General features: G+C 33.3%; 2 protein-coding genes across 3 annotated transcripts in view; both read left to right on the top strand.

Moving 5' to 3' along the window:
• The window catches only part of LOC136037006 (ribosomal protein S6 kinase 2 beta-like), an 884,370-nt gene that overhangs the window by 402,415 nt on the left and 460,869 nt on the right, over window positions 1–21,086 (top strand). The gene's annotated exons all lie outside the window — the stretch shown is intronic.
• LOC136036976 (annulin-like) overlaps window positions 1–21,086 on the top strand; it is an 83,728-nt gene that overhangs the window by 49,404 nt on the left and 13,238 nt on the right. Inside the window, exons 5-10 of the mRNA XM_065719377.1 lie at window positions 1,521–1,695; window positions 2,525–2,663; window positions 8,240–8,506; window positions 9,784–10,008; window positions 11,090–11,235; window positions 20,889–21,049. Of these exons, the coding sequence (XP_065575449.1) occupies window positions 1,521–1,695; window positions 2,525–2,663; window positions 8,240–8,506; window positions 9,784–10,008; window positions 11,090–11,235; window positions 20,889–21,049 (1,113 nt within the window). The remainder of the gene's footprint in view (window positions 1–1,520; window positions 1,696–2,524; window positions 2,664–8,239; window positions 8,507–9,783; window positions 10,009–11,089; window positions 11,236–20,888; window positions 21,050–21,086) is intronic.

Here is a 21,086-nt window from a genome sequence, read left to right as displayed (position 1 = left end):
ATGTCAGTCACGTATCTACAACTTGTGCTTATTCTTTTCATCAACTTTCATCCCAATCTTTCCACTTTAAGCGTTTTCCAAGATTTCCAGTTTACCTCTCCAACTCCCCCCTATGTCACCGGATCCAGTCGGGATTAAAACAAGAGCTCTCAGACACGAGGTCTTTCTAAATATCAAATTTCATTTAGATTCAAACACCCGTTCGCAAGTTAAAAATACATCATTTTTTCTAATTTTTCCGAATTAACCGTCCTTCCACTCCCCCCTTAGATGGTTGAATCGGGGAAGCGACTATTTCTAATTGGATCTGGTCTGGTTCCTGATAAATATGTCAAATTTCATTGTCCTGGCTTATCTTGAAGTGCCCGAACTAGCAAAGCCGGGACAGACAAGTAGATGCCCCCCCAAACTCCACCAAAGAGAGCAGATCCGGTCCGGTTATATCAATCACATATCTAGGACGTGTGCTTGTTCTTCTCACCAAGTTTCATCCCGATCTCTCCACTCTAAGCGTTTTCCAAGATTTCCAGCCCCCCCCCCAACTCCCCCCAATGACACTGGATCTGGTCCGGATTTAAAATAATAGACTTAACTTACAAGGTCCTTCTAAATATCGAACTTCATTAAGACCTGATCACTTCTTCATAAGTTAAAAATGCTTCATTTTTTTCTAATTTTTCAGAATTAATCCTCCTCCCAACTCCCCTAAAGAGAGAGGATTCGTCCCGATTATGTTAATCACGTATTTAGAACTTGTGCTTTTCTTTCAATCAAGTTTCATCCTGATTCCTCAACTCTAAGCGTTTCCCAAGATTTTAGATTTCCCCCTCCAACTCGCCCCGATGTCACCGCATCCAGTCGGAAATCAAAATAAAAGCTGTGAGACACGATATCCGTCTAAATATCAAATTTCATTAAGATCCAATCTTCGTTAGTAAGTTAAAAATATCTCATCTTTTCTAACTTTTCTGAATTAACCGTCCCCTCACTCCCCCCCCCCAAATTCTCGAATAGGAGAAAAGACTATTTCTAATTTAATCTGGTGTGGTCCCTGGTAGTACGCCTGCCAAAATTTCATCGTCCTAGCTTATCTGGAAGTGCCCAAACTAGCAAAACCGGGACAAGCGGACAGAGAGACCGACAGACCGACAGAAATTGCGATCGCTATATGTCACTTGGTAAATATCAAGTGCAACAAAAACGTACAACAAGGACGGTTATAGCCGATAAGCTATTGTAAAAGCTACCAAAGACTAAAATGAGATATTTTAACAAATTGAAAAACAGATGTTTTGCCTCTAGTATACTAAAAATCTCTTCTTTGTTTTGCCACCAGGAGAAACACATCCTTCTACGGCTAAAAATGAAAATTTAGAGTGTTACTTTTCATATTTTCCCAATGGCAGCTTTCGTGTCATGAACGCCCCGCATTTCCATTTTTAGCTTTACAAAATTCAATTTTACCAGGAGCAAGTTTATAGATATTTCAATAAGAGATAAAATTTTTTTTTGTGGTATAGGTGAATCATGCTGATGATGGTGGAATCATGGTAGCTCTATGGTCAGATGCTTATGAAGGTGGATTCGCACCAACCAAATGGACAGGCAGCTTGGAAATCCTTAAAAGATACTGGGAGTCAAAAGAGCCAGTCAAGTTTGGACAGTGTTTTAATTTTGCTGGTGTCATTACTACAAGTAAGCATCAGTTAGTTATGAAGGAAAAAAGGATAAATTACATGAATTTGGTCTTATTAACAATCTAAGTATTAGTGAGAGGGAGGTATAGTGAGCTCTATACCTCCCAAGAAAATTATTTACTATTCTTCATCCATATTGTTTATATAACTCCTCATATTTATATTATTTGGACCCATACATACCCCCCCCTCGAATCCAAACCAGCCAAGAAATAAGGTTCCTTCTATATGGCATTATACGGAACGATGGTTTGCAAGGGTTCAAAGACGTAACAAAATAAATTACAGAGAAAACCTTAGAAGTCAGGAAACTTCATGGGGAGGGGGCATAAGGACCAAATTCTTACTTATACTCCTCTCACTTACATATCTGAAGTAGTTCTTTAATTAAGGCTACTTCAAAAGACTTAATAAGAGATTTAAAAATTGTCATAAAAATTATTTAAAATTATTTTTTAATGTTTAGTTTTTGTATTATTGTTTATCACTGAAAGAGGTTTTGGGACTTCCTTTCAATGTAAGAGGATGTGAAAATATTTGCCTTTCTAAACTATTGAGTCGTTTTGAAAAAGTTTTCCAAGATTAGGCCCCCTTCATCCCTGAAACAATTCAATAAGCGGTGTATCTTTTTTACCTAAGCTTGGTTTCACCTTAGACTCAATATAACTGGTAGGAAACTATACAAGAATCAGTTGTTGATTCTATAAATAGTTTTTTTTTTTATGTTGAGCCAAATTCTTCTGAAATTACTGAAACTCACTCAGATTCACTTACCATTGCTGTTGTCCTTTTGTCACTCTTCTAAGGATTTAACTTTTATTTTCCAGTTTGTCGATCTCTTGGTATTCCGTGCCGGCCTGTTACCAACTATGAATCTGCTCATGACTCCCATGGAAGTTTAACAGTAGATGTGATTGTCGACGACAATGGCTACCCTGTAGCAGAAAAGATATTTGACACAGTTTGGTAAGAATTTGCCAAGTAGCTCATGAACAAGGGGTTTTGGCGCAGGAGCTTGCGCAGATTTTCTGTAGATGAATAAGAAATTTGAAGGAAATTATTGAAAGAAGCCAACAGGGTGCGGTCAATACAGAAATGGTTTTACAAAATGTGGCAGAAATTCCTAAATTATTAGTGCGGTCATAAATTAAATAAAAATAACTTTTTTTTAAACTGAAGGTAAGGAACTGCGTTAAAAATAAAAACAAACGGAAATAATTTCGTATATGAAGTGATTGCCCCCCTCCTGAATACCTTGCTCTTCACACTAAAGTTTTTAGTACTTTTAAAAAATGCTTCCTATTCAAATTAAACGATCCTCACGTTTCAGGATTTGTTCGTAAAAAATTGGGACCAACTGTCAGAACTTAGCGTAAAGAACAAGGTATTGACGAGGGGGAAATCTGTTCATAGGGAATAATTCCTGTCGGTTTTAAGTTTTAATATTGCTCCTCACATTCGGCTAAAATGTTTTTTTATTTAGTTTATGATCGTTTGTCAAATAATGCCGGTAAATCTGCCACACCCTCCATGAGAAATTCCTTCCTTTCATGGGAAAACCCTCTGTAGAAAGTTCATCCAACTTAAAATATACCCTTCAGTGTAAAATTTCTTTCACATGATTCAATCCTCACTGAAAATTCAACCCTTCCCTGTGGCAACTTTTAACATATCAACCAATAATTAGAACCTAAGTCCTAAAATTGGTTTCAGTCGGAAAAAATCACCTGTTTCCTTCCTGTCATGCCCGGGCATGCATCTTCACCCGTCCATGAAACCCGTCCACCAGGTTCCATTCATCGTCACCCGTCTTCAAACAATCTATTGTTGTTTTACTAGCCCGAGCACTAGCTTCCGCAAAAGCTACAGCTTCCTTAATAGTTTAAACTGCCTCTCACGAAGGGCTACCTGCAGGTGATACGGTACTGCCTCCATAAACTGTGTAAAAGCTCAAAAATCTCTTCCACATCCTTCAGTGGCACAAACACTCTGGCTGGCCGCCTGCTTGTTGCCACCAGGTTCTCTGCCTGCACACTCAGCAATGTTAGACTGAGCCATCTATGGAAGTTGGTTGGCAGATTTCTTCCAAATTCTCCGTAGGACTCCTTTTCTTCCACTTCGGAAGCATGGTGATACGTTTCGTCACAAAAATGTCGCTAGCGTGATTTAATTAGTTACCGTCTACTCAAGAGCTCTTCAAACGGGATTACTTGCGGAGATACCAGACACTTTGTCCCAATTCCAGATCCACCGTTCAACACCTCTCTAAATTGAGGGATCTTACCCTGCCGCCAGACACCAGATGTGACATATTTTACCACATCCACCAATAATTAGAACCCAAGTCCAAAAATTGGTCTCAATAAGAAACTCTTATCGCTATCTAAATTCACTAAGTGCAAAGATTTTAAAACACGGATTTTTATTCTTCAAATTTCAGGAAAGGTCTAGGAATTTCATACAAAATACAAATTTCATTCACACAATCAGACAAAATAAATGTCACGACGTAAAAATAACAAAAAAAAAATAATAAAATATCACACTAAAATCTCCGTAAAATCTCTTGCAGAAGATTTAGCCCGAAAAATTCTTCTCAGCATGCTTTCATTTTAAAAGACTTTAGGCTCTAATAGTTTTTTTTATCATTTCGGAAATCCCTCTTTTCCACAGAAATCGTTTCCTGGAAAACGAAACACACTAAAATTTTCCTCGACAATTATCCTAAAACGTCTTCACATGCAAATTTGATTCGCCAAAGAGAAGTAAGAAGAATAAAAAGAGTTTTATATAAGAATTCTGTCAAATCCCCCAAGAGTAAAATTTTCCCTGGAAATTTCACCCCCCACCCCCCCCCTCTAAAAAAATTCTCTCTACACGGAAAAATATCCCCATGGAAACCCACCCAAATACAAAATCCCGATAACTAATACTATGCGTCAACAATGTGTAAAACTTAAAGACCTATCCCGAGGAACTGGAGGGGTTACGTTATCTCCAAAAGGTATAGTTTTAGGACTTCTAAACTTTGTTGAGCAAAATGGCTATCTCAAAATATTGATTGGACGATTTCTAGGAAAAGGGGCATGGGAGGTGTACTAGTTGCCCTCCAGTATTTTTGGTCACTTAAAAGAAGCACTAGAACTTTAATTTCCATTCGAATGAGCGTTCTCCCGATTTTCTACAACCATTCGTTCGATACAAGTACCTGCTGGGAAAAAAGAACAACCAAACATGCATCCGTGATCTTTCTTCTGACAATAACTAAAAAATCCCACAATTTTTGTAGATAGGAGCTTGAAACCTCTATTACAGGGTTCTATGATACACTAAACTTAATTGTGTGATTTTAATTACGATTCTTTGACCATTTAGGGGTATTTCCCCCTTTTTCCCAAAATCAGGCAAATTTTCTCAGGCTCGTAGCCTTTCATGGGTACCACTAAGCTAAATGTATCTTATACATTTGGAATCAGCATAATCAGCCGATTCTATTAACATATTTGTTCATAGCCAAATTCAAATTCCATTTATTAGAATTCTGGTTCAAACTGTCTGCCGTGTTACTCCTTACTTACAGTTTGTTATTATGAACTGTTTGATATATGAGATATATAAGTTTGACACATAAGATTGTGTAACCATAAACTAGGTCAAAGTTTGATTTAGACGTCAAATATTGATAGATATTTTTCATTTTCTCAATTTTTTAATTTGTATTCTTATTTTCTTACTTTCTCACCATTTTTGCTCTGTGAACAGTGCGCTTGTTATTTGTTTTGTCTTTTTTCTCCCTGTTGCTTTGTCTTGCTATGTTTTCTTTTTTATGTTTTTATTAGCATCTTGTTGGATTAATTAAAAGAAAAACTATAAAATATGAGTAATGAAGTATGAAGTATTGAAGTATTACGTAATGAAGTATTATATTAAGTATTATGTAATGTAATGTAATGAAGTAATGAAGTATTATGCAATATTTCCCTACTTTATCTAATATATAAAAAAGAAAAAGAATCATAAATCATAAATACCAAAATGGTCCCTAAGCAACCCACGAAAACTCGACCTATCAGTCTCTTGAACTATATTATAAGGAAGGGATTTTTGTCTTGTTTACGATTAAATAAAAATTAAACAAGTTTTTTAACTGAAAGTAAGGAGCGAAATTAAAACTGAAAACGGACAGAAATTACTTCGTATATGAAAGGGGCTGCTCCCTCATTAACGCCCGCTCTTTACGCTAAAGTTTGACTCTTTCTATCATCTCTAATTTTTAAATTAGTGTAGAGCGGGGCGCTAATGAGAGAGCAGCCCCTTTCATATACGAAGTAATTTCTGTTCGTTTTAAGTTTTAATGTCGCTCCTTACTTTCAGTTAAAAAGCTTGTTTTTTTTATTTAATTTCTGAACGTTTTTGAATTAATGCATATTTTGATTTTAGCTCTCCGCAGATGAATAATAAACAAAATTTCCATATTTATTTTATTGGCTAAAAGGCTTTCACATAGTTTTGATCGAATGATTTTGAGAAATAGGAGCGAGGGTGGAGGTTTAGTTGCCCTCCAATTTTTTGGTTACTTAAAAAGGCAACTAGAACTTTTAATTTTTTACAAATGTTTTTTTAAGTAAAAGATATGCGTAACTTACAAATTAGCTTACGTAACGAACTTCTGTATTCGTATGTTTTATTATGTACTTATGTTTTTATATATTTTATATACATGTTTTATTATGTTTTTATTACGATACGACCACCCCTGGAAAAAAAAAAACAAACAAATAAACACGCATCCGTGATCTGCCTTCTGGCAAAAAATACAAAATTCCACATTTTTATAGATAAGAGCTTGAAACTTCTACAATAGGATTCTCTGATATGCTTAATCTGATGGTGTGATTTTCGTTAAGATTCTATGACTTTTAGGGGGTGTTTCCCCCTATTTTCTAAAATAAGGCAAATTTTCTTAGGCTCGTAACTTTTGACGGGAAAAACTAAACTTGATGAAACTTATATATTTAAAATCAGCATTAAAATGCAATTCTTTTTATGTAGCTATTGTTATCTGAATTCCGTTTTTTAGAGTTTTGGTTATTATTGAGCCGGGTCGCTCCTTACTACAGTTCGTTACCACGAACTGTTTGATTCACATTGTTTACATTGTTTTACGATTCACAACATGTAATTATGAACTGCGATATGAAAAATCAAATGGATAAGATTAAATATTCTAAAACTGTGTCTTTGTGTCGATATTAGCTAATGTTTTCAGTAATATTTCAGCAAATATCTTGTATCCTATTTTAAAAGAGGGGTCTTGCTGTATTAAAAGATTCAAATGGCTGTAGATCAAAACTAGGCTAGGAGCCACTAAGTCTGATACACACCGCTATATAACAAAATAATAATTTTACATCCAGTTACAGTGGCAGTACATTGCCACCAATCCTCAGCATGCTTCATCTCTTATAAATTTATAATTTAAATATAATTCTTGATGCTGCTGGCTTGTTTTATAAAAGTTGGAAAGTCGTCAGATAAAAACTAATGTTCGAGCATTAAAACGCTGATTATGATTTATTATAATTATATATATTCATTATTCATAATTTATTATTAATATGTAATAATATATAATAATAAGATATATATATATTATTTATAAATATATGTTTATAATTTATTCTTATAGTTTATTATAATTATAATTTATAATAATAATTTATTATAATTATAATTTATTATAATTATGATATAAGAGGCAATTTATTGCCAGTTGTGCAGCCATAGTAGCAAAACAGCCGCTTTTAACAAGAGGCCCTCAGAAATCTTTAGAATACTACTAGCCTTTCGTGACACAAAGAGGCGGATAAGATACTTTCTGGTGTAAGTATATGCTAATATGTCAGTGAATGTTCCTACAAGGAGGTCTCTATAGCCATAGCTATCTGTGGGAACGACCCTGTTCCTAGGGTTGTTTTGCGTGTAATCGAATAGCCAATCCATGGAACTTCCAATCCATAGGAGTTAGGGTGAACTGTGTGCTTTAGAAGTTGGTCTATATTTCACGTCCGCCTCCACCGGATGCTTATCTTTTACCATCACTTTATTGTATGTGTGCTTTTACCGTTATTCAATAAGGCCCTTATCTCGAAGCTAATATTCTCGACTATTGTAGAGAAATTTTGCAAGTTGGCATATAAAGATAAGGTTCACACTGGTATAATTGGGCTTTACTAACTATAGAAAATTTGTCGATTAAGAAGTCAAAACTTTTTATCCTGAAATCAAAATCACCCTCTTGAAAATTGCGTATAGAATCTGCAAACGGAAATTAGAGAAAAAGAGAGGTTGTGCTTTAATTGTATTGGTATACAGTATATCCTTAAGTCTATCACATCATTCCTAATCTTTGGAAAAACAAATAGCCCGGATCTTTTAACACCTAATTCGTTTCAAACCAGGAACAATAGTTCTCGTGATTGAAACTGTCCGCTATCCCAATTAGTTACTAATATATTCTCTGTATAGAAACTATTTTTAAGGAATTACCATGTTTGGAATGAAGTCTGGATGAAAAGACCTGATCTTGCCCCTGGTGATTATGATGGTTGGCAAGTGATTGATGGAACCCCACAAGAAGCATCTGAAGGGTTATTTCAGTGTGGTCCAACCTCTGTAAAAGCTGTTAAAAGGGGTGAAATTCGCAAGCATTATGACACTTGTTTCGTATTTGCAGAAGTTAACGCCGATCGCGTCTTTTGGAGAGACACGGAGAGAGGTCTTAAGTTTTTACATAAACAAACATCCGAGTGAGTAATCAAACTGTATTGAAAAGCAGGTATCTGTTTTTCATTATTTGAAAGACGATGTAGAGAGCGACGATAGAGAGAGAGAAAGAGAGAGAAGGATGATTTTTCTCATGCTAGAATAGTAGGTATTGAAGCCAAAAATTAAAAAAGAAGAATCTTCCCAGGGATTAGAGGGATACTGGGGAGTTAAGGGATGCTGGGGAATATTAAAATACTTGAATAACGTTTGTTCCAAGACGTGAAGATTGGGATTTGGGCTTATTATGCTACTGATGAAATTTTTGAGTGTAATTCAAGGATAGGTCCTTGAGTATGACCGAAGGATTCTGGATGAGTCTGTGATGTAGGATGAGTCTTTGAGTTTTTATGTTAGCATGATTTAAGTAAATGATTTTATTTTATTTTTAGTGCACAAGAGAAACTCCTTAATGAACATAATCAATGACGTTTTCTCATTGTTTTTGTCCAAAAGATCGTTTTGAAGGATTTAAAAACTTTAGAATTTTATCATAAAATTTTATCTAGAGTTATCAAAAGAGCAAAATTAATTTTACATTTAAAGCAAAAGAATGTTGAGATTATGGGTAAAAGCCATATCAGATAAGTTATTTTGGGATAAGTTAAAGCACCAAGAAAATCAACACGAAACATTTGTTACTCTCCTGACCCATGTAAGGTCTCATTTGAGGAAACCATAATTTTATGGTCTCATTTAAGTCTTACACATAGAAACCGTAATCCGTAATTGTCTATTATTGCTCATGGGTTGTTTCAACTTCTGAAGTTTGTAGGGCAGTAGCCTAATAAATTTTCATCATTTGTATCAGCTTTTACTGCGTAAATGAATAAGTTAAAACTTTTAAATCTAGTTCAGAACGCGTTTTGTCGCTAAAGATTAAGATATTCTCAAAGACACCTAAACGTTTAAAGAAAAGCTGTCCCATCCTCAAGTCGTTTGAGTTGGTATGTTTTAACTTTTGCAGCTTTTATAGCTTTTCTAGTTTTTTTTTCTACGAACTTGATTAATTTTGTTTTAATCTTGATTTCTTATTTTCTTCACAATTCATCCCTTCAGTTTTTTTAATACAGTGAGTTACAAATGAACTGTTATATTGCTGGAAATTTTCCATTCTATCAAATAATATTCTAAAATACTAAACAGTAAAGTATTAACCCTCCCCTAAAAATAGCTTTAAAAATATTACAAATATTTTGCATTAAATGCTTAGCTTTTAAAGCGCCTAAGAACACTTTTTTTTTACTTTTTTGTGTTTTAGCATTGGATTAAATGTCAGCACAAAGTGTGTTGGTAAATTTGGCCGTAGTGATGTTACAGATCGCTACAAGTTCAAGGAAAATTCTGCAGAGGAGAGAGAAGTTGTGCTGAGAGCACTACGGCAGTCTGAATCACACTTCACGCGCATCTACCTGAATCAAGCAATAGAGGACATTCAGTTTGAGCTGATTTCATTGGATGATGTCATTATTGGTGAAACTATAAAGTAAGCTTGCGTTCTAACGTCCAAACGCCTATAAATGTATTTACATAGCTGTTAACATATTACACCATGTTCTAACAGGGGCACTAATTCACAAAAATATAAGGAGGAGGGGGCTAAGGATTTCGAAAGAATATTTACGAAATCTGGGTTTTTTTGTTGTTTTTGTTTTCAATGAAAAGAACCAGAAATAGTGCTTTTAAAAATGCCCTCCCCAAATTTGGTTGTCCAACAGAAGTCAAATTTTCACTCTGGTCACTGAATTTCGTGTTTTTTCGATAAGGAAATACATAAGAAATATTTTCACTTTTCTTACTTTCATAAATAAGAAAATTATCAAAACTTTTAAGGAATAAATATCAGTATATGTCAGTACACCTGACAATCCATGGTATTTAGTTTTGTTGTTGCTGTTTTCTCAGTAAAGTACAAACTGCGTTCTGGTCTTGAGAAGGCATGAGGGTTGTCAGCCCTACTCATGTTAATTTTTACTCGTTTGAGTTTGACTTGGCTATTTATTGTAATTTCGGTTGATTTTGAGTTTCATTTACTTATTAATAGTGATTTGTGGTAGTTTTACGCTTGGAAGGTTATTTGACTTTATTTTGGCTCATCCTTGACTTAATGGAGCTCTTTACTTTTCTTCAAAAAACCTTTTTTGTTGAAACTTCTTTTTTAAATTGATTGTAGTTAAACGATCCTGGGTTTCAGTAGCTATCCTTAAGAAATTGTCAAAATTTAGCGTAAAGGGTGAGGATTTGAGGAGGGGGAATTCCCCCTCACATACTTAATTAGTTCTGTTTGTCTTAAGTTTTAATGTGGCTCCTTACTTTCAGTTGAAAAAACTTGTTTTATTTCTTTTATATCACCAAGAGATATGTCTTCTTCATGTTGTGACAGAAGTTTTACAGATTCATGTATTACTTCATTGGTTATTTTTAATATAATGAAAAGGAGTTAACGTATCACTTCGTGCCCTTTAATTCTAAACTTGTAGTATTCACTACAAATTTAAACTGCAAATATATCTCAAGCTCCGAAAGATTTTTTAAAGTTATTAAAAACCAACAACTAACAATTCTAGGGCAAACTTGGTGGTTACCAATAGAAGTGAAATCAAACGACATTCTATTACAGCTATTCTTCGAATTGATTCCGTCCTCTATACTGGAAAGATGCTTGGAATTGTGAAAAAAGAAAAATTTGAAGCGGAGATTGAGCCTAAATCTAGTAAGAATGACTTTTTTGTATAAAAATACTCTACTTACTTCCTTGTTATCATTATTTTCATTGCAAAGATATTTATTGAAAATTTGAAGTGCATTTATTGAAAATTTGATATTTATTGAAAATTAGAAAAAAGAAAAATTGGAAGTGGACATCGAGCCTAAATCTAGTAAGAATGACTTATTTATATAAAATACTTTACTTACTTCCTTCTTATCACTATTTTTATTACAAAGATATTTATTGAAAATTTGGAGTATATTTATTGAAAATTTGATATTTATTGAAAATTTGAAAAAAAAGAAAATTTTAAGTGTAAATCGAGCCTAAATCTAGTAAGAATGACTTATTTTTCTAAAATACTGTACTTGCTTCCTTCGTATCACTCTTTTCATTACAAAAATATTTATTACACCTAGCACCTTAGAATAAGAGCACACCATTGGCTGCAGAATACAAAATTGCAGACTCTATGCATATTTTAAAACATAACAACAAATAGCTTCTAGGTTAGGAATTTTGCATTTGTTTTTACATGTAAACACAATTCAACAGTCATAGCCACAGAAGGGTAGCGAATCATTGCTAGAATACTCTGCTAGTGCGTTGTTTGTAGTTCTGATTGAGGACAAAAATACAAAATAGACACGAATTAATATTATTCGCCTGGTATAAAAGTGCAGTTTCTTTTACTTAATATGAGGCCCCATTTTTCTTGTTTTCACACTTGTATTTTAGTTGCGTACAAAATTTGTTGTGCCTCCTATAGTCAGCATGTTGTCCTATTTTCCTTGCTCTACTTTATTTTTTTTCTATTTCCATGTTTAGTACTTAATGTTTAAAAATTATTTCTAAAATCAATAAAATATAAAAAATGTCGTGGATCGTTAAAATAATTATCTTTTTTATTATTATAGGTTGAATATTTGTTTTACTACCTTTTTTAAAAATGTTTTCTACATTTCATTTATTCATGTATATTATCATAAGTGAAAACAGGGTGGCTCATAGTAGTGGCGTTTACTCATTCAAATTTAAGAGGGGGAGGCATTTTCTAAAGAAGATGCTCCCAAGGAAGGTATTTTTAAAAGCCTATGGGACGAAACAAATAAATTTAGAGCCGTCTCCCTCTGATTGACGGCAAATGATCATAAATTATTCAAATTGATTAGTGTTTATTTTTTATCCACTGAATTTACTTTAGTCTTGATTTAGGGAAATTGATTTTTAAAGACTTTCAGTTGCAATTATGGATTGACTTCTGGATAATATATTCTAGTTGAATGACTGATCTCCTGAAAAGACATACAAAAGTGCCTTACTCTTGGGACATGCCTAGATTGACTACTCCTTCTCAATTTATTAACATCTCACTAAAACATTTTACAATTATGCCGTCTGATTGCATCTTTGTATCTGTATTAAATAAAAAAAACAAGTTTTTTTTAACTGAAAGTAAGGAGCGACATTAAAACTTAAAACGACCAGAAATTACTTCGTATATGAAAGAGGCTTTTCCTTCTCAACGCCCCGCTCTTTACGCTAAAGTTTAACTCTTTCTCTCAATCCTTCTTTTTAAAACAGTAAAAAACTTTAGTGTAAAGAGCGGGGCGTTGAGAAGGAAAAGCCTCTTTCATATACGAAGTAATTTCTGGTCGTTTTAAGTTTTAATGTCGCTCCTTACTTTCAGTTAAAAAAAAACTTGTTTTTTTTATTTAATTTCTGAACGTTTTTGAATCAATGCATGTTTTGATTTTGGCTCTCCGCAGAGGAATAATTAAAACGAAATTTGCATTTTTTTTTTTTTGGCTAAATAATTTTGATCGAATGATTTTGAGAAAAAAAGAGCGGGGGAGGAAGCCTAGTTGCCCTCCGATTTTTTGGTTAATTAAAAAGGCAACTAGAACTTTTAATTTTTTGCGAATATTTTTATTAGTAAAAGATTTACGTAACTTATAAATTAGCTTACGTAAAGAAATTTTGTATTCTCATATTTTTATTACATATATGAGGGGGTTCACCCCCTTGTCAGATCCTCGCTCTTTACACTAAAGCTTAAATTTTGTCCCAATTCATTAAGAATGACCCCAGAATCACAAAAGCCGTACAATAAATAGTTGAAATTACTAAAAATACTTTTGCGTAAAGAGCGAGGTATTAGGAGGAGGTGAGCCCCTCAAATGGTTAATAATTTCTGTTTATTTTAAGTTTTAATGCTGCTCCTTACTTCCAGCTGAAAGAACCTTTTCATATTTATTTTTTCATTGTTTTTTTTTAAATAATGCTAGTAAATCCTGCGCTCCCTTCATGGAGATTTTCTTCCCCCATGACAAATTATCGATGTAAAGTTCCCCCAGCATATGCCCCTCTTCTCAACCCCTCCCTCCAACCAAAAAAATCATCCTGAAAACGCCTGTACACTCCCAATAACCATTACTATATGTAAGCACTGGTCAAAGTTTGTAACTTGTTGCCCCTCCCACGGGGACTGTGGGGGAGTAAGTCGTCCCCAAAGACATAGTTATAAGGTTTTTCGACTACGCTGAATAAAATGGCTGTCTCAGAATTTTGATTCGTTGACTTTGGTAAAATAATTAGCGTGGGAGGGGGCCTAGGTGCCCTCCAATTTTTTTGGTCACTTAAAAAGGGCACTAGAACTTTTCATTTCCGTTAGAATGAGCCCTCTTGCAACATTCTAGGACAACTGGGTCGATACGATCACCCCTGGGAAAAAAAACAAACAAAAAAACAAATAAACACGCATCCGTGATCTGCCTTCTGGCAAAAAATACAAAATTCCACATTTTTGTAGATAGGAGCTTGAAACTTCTACACTAGGGTTCTCTGATACGCTGAATCTGATGGTGTGATTTTTGTTAAGATTCTATGACTTCTAGGGGGCGTTTCCCCCTATTTTCTAAAATAACGCAAATTTTCTCAGGCTCGTAACTTTTGATGGGTAAGACTAAACTTGATGAAGCTTATATATTTAAAATCAGCATTAAAATGCGATTCTTTTGATGTAGGTATTGGTATCAAAATTCCTTTTTTAGAGTTTTGGTTACTATTGAGCCGGGTCGCTCCTTACTACAGTTCGTTACCACGAACTGTTTGATATGAAGTTGCTAATGGTGTCTTCGGGAAGAAAGTTAGGAACGCAGCTAAGATTATTAGTGAAAGGCTTTATGTTTAATAGAAAGCAGAAGGGGTTGCACAAGAATTATCTGAGTGATAGATCGTTTGAAAACAAGAGGAATGTAAAGAAACTGGAGAAAGTATTCAACTATGAACTAGGAAGGTGTGAAGTGGAGGCCATAGATAAAAATTGCCGAGGATCTAGAAGATGCATCTAAAGCGCGTAATAGTAAAATATTGTACTGACATGCTATTAAATTAAATCTTTTTATGGAAAGAAAACTTTCCAAAAAAGAAATATTTCAAGAAAAGCAAAGGTGATATTAAACTTAAGATCAAAAGAAATAGTAACCCACAATAACTCAAACTCAAAACGACCAGAAATTACTACTAAAGAATAAATCAAACCCAAAACGAACAGAAATTAAGTAAACCCTCATAGCAAAAAACACAACAGTTACTAATATAAATGAATAAATAAATCTTAAACCGAATAAATTTTAAATTGAATATGCAAATCAAACTTAAAATAAACAAAAATAGTTTGCTATTAAAGAATAAATGAAACGAAAAACAAACAGAAATTAAATGAATAATCATAGCAAAAAAACACAACAGTTACTAATATAAATGAATATATAAATCTTAAACCGAGTAAATTTTAAATTTAATATGCAAATCAAACTTAAAACAAACAAAAATAGTTTGCTATTGAAGCATAAATGAAACCCAAAACAAACAGAAATTAAATGAATAATCATAGCAAAAAAACACAACAGTTACTAATATAAATGAACAAATAAGTCTTAAACCGAGAAAATTTTAAATTGAATATGCAAATCAAACTTAAAATAAACAAAAATAGTTTGCTATTGAAGCATAAATGAAACCCAAAACAAACAGAAATTAAATGAATAATCATAGCAAAAAACACAACAGTTACTAATATAAATGAATAAATAAATCTTAAACCGAGTAAATTTTAAATTGAATATGCAAATCAAACTTAAAACAAACAAAAATAGTTTGCTATTGAAGCATAAATGAAACCCAAAACAAACAGAAATTAAATGAATAATCATAGCAAAAAAACACAACAGTTACTAATATAAATGAATAAAAAAATCTTAAACCGAGTAAATTTTAAATTGAATATGCAAATCAAAGTGAAACTTAGTTTGAATATTTAAATTAAGCTTGAAACGATAAAAAATCGTTACATACAAGAGTTTAGGTTTTGCCTCCTACTCCCACTTTATAAGTCTAAAACCTACTGTGTCATCGGCCCTTTACTGAGAAGGATACTGTGTGTGTCTTAAACAGTCAAGGAAAGCACAAATAAAATCAAATTGAATATTGCATATATAATGATATTTGTTGTTGAAAGATCATCAGTTCAAGATTTTATTTAACTATAATTTTTATTTTATTTTTCAATGCTGTAATAACTGCAAAACAAAATATCTATAATATAATTGAATTTCAGTGAAGTGCCCATGACACAGTAGCCTTTAGAATTTTACAGTTAGGGGAGGGGGCAGTATTTAAACTCTTGTTTGTAGTGAAACTCCTTCTGTCTTGGAAAGTCTTGGAGTTACAAATGAAATTAACCTGAATGTTTGATATATAACTATATTAATTGCTGAAAGCTTATCGGTTCAAAATTAAATTTTACTGTAATTGTATGTTTATTTTCTTTGTTGTAATAAGTACAAAAGAAAATACTTGTAATATCATCCGTTTTCAGTAAAATGCCAGTGACATAGTAGGTTTTAGACTTTTACAGTGAGAGAAGGAGTCAAAACCCAAACTCTTGTTTGTAAAGAATTTTATTCGTTTCTAGTTTGATTTGCATATTTAATTTAAGTTTCACTCGTTTTAAGATTTCATTTATATCAGTACGTATGTTCTGGTTCGGACCACAAACCGCTTCTTTGTTTTGTTCCAAAAACAAAACTTTGAAATATATATATATATATATATATATATATATATATATATATATATATATATATATATATATATATATATATATATATATATATATATATATATATATATATATATATATATATATATATATATATTATAAAGGGACGATTTTCCTAATTTCAATGCAATTTTGAATCTTTCTAGAAGAAAAAGTCTAAGTAATATCGAAACTATGGCTCGGTGAATTCAAAGATGTATATATATATATATATATATATATATATATATATATATATATATATATATATATATATATATATATATATATATATATATATATATATATATATATATATATATATATATATATAATATATTATATATATATATATATTATATATATATTATAATATATTATATATATATTATATATATTATATATATATATATATATATATATTATAAAGGGACGATTTTCCTAATTTTAATGCAATTTTGAATCTTTCTAGAAGAAAAAGTCTAAGTAATATCGAAACTATGGCTCGGTGAATTCAAAGATGTGTATATATATATATATATATTATATATATATATATATATATATATATATATATATATATATATATATATATATATATATATATATATATATATATATGCAAAAACGTTGGTAGTTAGAATGATTTTGGAGGCTGTGCTTGAATGACTATGGACTTTATGCCTCCAACTGTACAGATTGAAAATTTTCGCACGTTTTCGATCTAAACAAGCTGCTATTTGCAGCTTGTTTAGATCGAAACAACTGTCAGGCTGGTCAATAATATTAGTTGGAAAAAGTATTGTGGTGTTTTTGGTGCGAAAATGGCTAGAGGTCTAGGAAATTTGAGACGTGTAAAAAAAACTTTTCCATTCAAGATTTTAAAAATCATTTATTTTTCCCTTGTTCATCCTTATTTAGATTACGCTTTCGTTCATTGGGCCAGCAATTTTTTTCTAATTATAAATGGATCCAGATTTTGTAAAATATAAGCACTCGATTGATTTCGGACATAAAAGAGCAGGTTGAGTCCAAAACTATTTCTAGCTTTTCCCGGTGTAATGTTTTAAATGTTGGTCAGATTCATGACTACCAGGCAGCAATTATTGTGTTTCAGAGCATGAAACATATATACCCTGAGTATTTTCATGATTATTTTTCTGTGAATCAAGAGCATATTAACTATGATACAAGGATATCACAACTTTTAAGCCATGAAAAAAGAAAAAAAGTCAGATCATCATATGTGGCTCATAATCTGGAGCCTTCTGTTTGGAATAATCTGCCGGCTAGCATCAGAGAGTCTGTCACTTTATATGGGCTTAAAAATGAATTGAAAACATTTTATTTAACTAATAGATTTTGATGAACGGGAGGATTTGTATGTTTTTTTTGCAGTTTTTGGGGTGGGGTGGGGGCTGAAACCAGTAAATAATATTTAATAAGACTATTTTATTGTATTGTATTCATGAGTATGTGTTGTTATTTTTTATATTTAAGATAGGCTAGGTGGATAATCATGAGTTGATATGTTTAAATATTCATATATAAGATATAAATTATAACATGGATTTGCAGCACAACTCGTTAAGACTTTCTTTTTGCTGCAATGAATACATTTTTGAGGGGGGAGGTCAGACCATGGAGGGAGGACCAGTGGTCAACTCTCGCATTTTTTAAACAAAATAACGTTAATACGTTGTTGTTTTTTTCGAAGGGGCCATGGAAGGAGGATCAGGGGTCAGCTCCCATGCTTTATCGTTGATAAGTTTTCCAGTTTGAGGTAGGAGGATGGGGTAATTATGAGACAGGGGTAATCTGCCATAAGTTTTGCAGTAAAAATACGGTTTTAAAGTTTTTTTGAGTGGGGGTGGGGGTAGAGCGTATCTGATCGTGGAAGTATTTTAAAATCCTCACATTAAACCTTATATGCCCCTAGGGCATAACCTACCTTGGGCTCTTGGGGGCTGTGTTAACCCCTTTATCTGATGTTTGAACTTATTTTGACATCTCGAAAATTCGACCGGATGGATTTGGGGAAAAGAGGGCAAGGGGAGACTTGTTGCCATCCGGTCCCTTTTGACTCTTAAAATGGAACTAGAACTTTCAATTTTCAATCAAATGATCCCCCTCTGAAGTTTAAGCGACCACCCCTTCCATAAAAACCTTATATGCCCATGGGTATATTTTATAACACTTGCCCCCGGTTTGTTTGGGATTGTGTAAACCTCGGAATTTTTTGTATAGTCTTTAGTCTATTTTGAACAAAATGACTATGTCAAAATTCGATCGGGCAGATTTGAGAAAAATAGGATGAGGGAGGGCTAGTTGCCCTCTGACTCATAAAAAGGGCACTAGAACTTCTAATTTTTAATCGGGTTCGTCCCCCTCCGAAGTTTATACTACCACTCTTTCCATATGAAGTGCCTTTAGTAAAAAAGGAAATAAATCAATAATAAAACATTGAAGCCTTATGGCCTTTACTATAGGCAACGCTATAACGTATAGGCAACGTTCTGATTGAGCGGGAGTAGTCAATATGGATTTAACTTAGTTAAAGATAGGATCTGGGTGACAATTAGTGATAAGCGAAGACTTAAAGAGAGATGGGCAGAACATTTTGTGGATCTGCTAAACCGAGACAGAGTTGCAGGAAAAGGTATAAAGGAAATGAAAAAGGTTTTGGTACCTTGGATATGAAGAAAGATTTTTTGTGAAGAAAAATTAGTGACAGCACTATAAGGATTAAAAAATAATAAAGCTCCAGGTGCTGATAGTGTAGCAAATGAGTTTCTTAAATGTGGTAGATTTGAGGTTAGAAATAAGCTACTGAAGATTAAGAATATGATTTTTTTTAAAGGGGAAGTACCTAGCGATTTTAGGACAACCCTAATTAAACCTTTGAAATCGACCTAAGACTGAAACCGTTTGCGATCCTATGCATGCTAAGCAGTATATACAGAGGAAGAGTCCTGCAAATCATCCGTTTTAATGGAACGCGTCTTCAATATTGCGCCATCAGTATCAAAAGTGGCAGAGACTTGTAAGAAAAAAAAATGATTCTGTTGTTGACGCCGCAGAAGAAGAGAATATATTATTTTGAGTGACTAAGGTCACTTTTCTTAGAGACAAAAAGATCGTGAATTATATGTGTACATTAAATTGGAATTAGCTGAGTAAAATCCTGTTCCTTTGCCATGTCCAAGCTTTACGTCGAATAGCTATCAACCAACTTTAGCTAGTGTTTCTGATCAGTTTTTAAAAAGTCAACAAACTGTATAAAGTGTTGTTGAATGTATGTACAAAAGTGATAACATTCCTGTTCAGCAAAATTCACGGCTGACTGACTGTATTTCAAACAGTAGGTTGCACGAAAAACGTTGTTCAATCCCGCCTTATAGGGCTATAATGAAAGACAGTATGAGATGGCTAGGCCACGTTCTGCGGATGAAGAAGGACAGATTTCAGAAAATTGTCCTTTTTGGCCAACCGTCTGGGGCTTAACGGAGAGCAGGTCGTCCTCTTCTAGAGTGAGAGGAGGTCATAAATAAAGATTTAAAAGAAATGGGGACTTCCTGGAAGGGTGTAGAGAGGGAGACCTTGAATAGATTAGATTGGAGGAGGACCGTGCGTAGCTGTGTTGGCCTCAGGCAGCTTGGTGATGTGGTAATTTATTAGTAGTAGTAGTAGTAAATGCTAAGAAACCTGAAAAACTAAGAAGTACCTCATCAGAAGAAGATTGGGCATTACGATACCCTGGTAAAAGAAGACGACGTTCTGGGGACCAAACCTCCTCCGAGGTTCCCATTATTTCCGAAAATGAAGTAAATTCTATTGTTGAACTAACCACAAGTTTCTTTTCTGCTGTCATTTGCTAACAAGTTTTTCTTCCAATAAAAAGATGACTCTGTTTTGAAGCCAAGAGTCGATGATCTTATCAGAGAAGAAGAAACGGTAAATTTTCTTTTGTTTCGCTTAGACTAGTGATCTGTTTTATAAATAATGCCCTTTAACTTAATGTTGAATTTCGATGGCAGTACAAAATTCGACCACTCTGGTTGAATCTTCAGGCGACGTTCCTGACAATACGACCTAATTCTCTAAATGCGGCTCCCCCATTTCTTGGGATTTAATGGATTTATTTCAATCACTGGGCTCTTATAAATCTGGTCACATAAATTAGTAAACAAGCTTACTCGATTTGTCACACCTTTAGGTAAAAAACACATTTTAGCTTTCTTTGTCGCACGTTCAGAGCGTCGTCATCTCCTTTTCCCTAACTTATATACTATAAAATAGGTTTTGGTTAATAAGATGAATCGGGTTTTCTCCTGTATTTATTAAAAACTGATTTCTTTATTGAAAAAAAAATTACAACAGTTTATTCGAAGTTTACTTCTTTCAGAACTCAACAAACGAATTGATTACTGAGCCACCAACCCACCTAAGAGGAATTGACAGAATCAATAGCTCAGCAATCAACTGTAAGACACTGACCGTTTTTTCTCTTATTCACATTTTTCTCCACTTTAATGTTTTTTCGTTTCTTTAGGAACAACCTTGACTTTAGAGCTTCCCTTTCGTGAATATGCAGGACATGTTTCTGAACAAGGATCTTTCAAGTACGCCTGCATTGCAAATGTTGCTGAAACTGAATTCGAATATTTTTCGCAAGATGACTTTTCAATTTCCAAGCCAATTATTGACATCAAGGTAAGTTTTGTAAAACCAAAGCAGTTGGAAATGAGGG

This window comes from Artemia franciscana, chromosome 2, assembly GCF_032884065.1.
Source record: "Artemia franciscana chromosome 2, ASM3288406v1, whole genome shotgun sequence".
NCBI classification, from domain to species: Eukaryota; Metazoa; Arthropoda; class Branchiopoda; order Anostraca; family Artemiidae; genus Artemia; species Artemia franciscana.
Note: the sequence above shows the minus strand (reverse complement) of the source record. Positions and strands in the feature narration are given on the sequence as shown.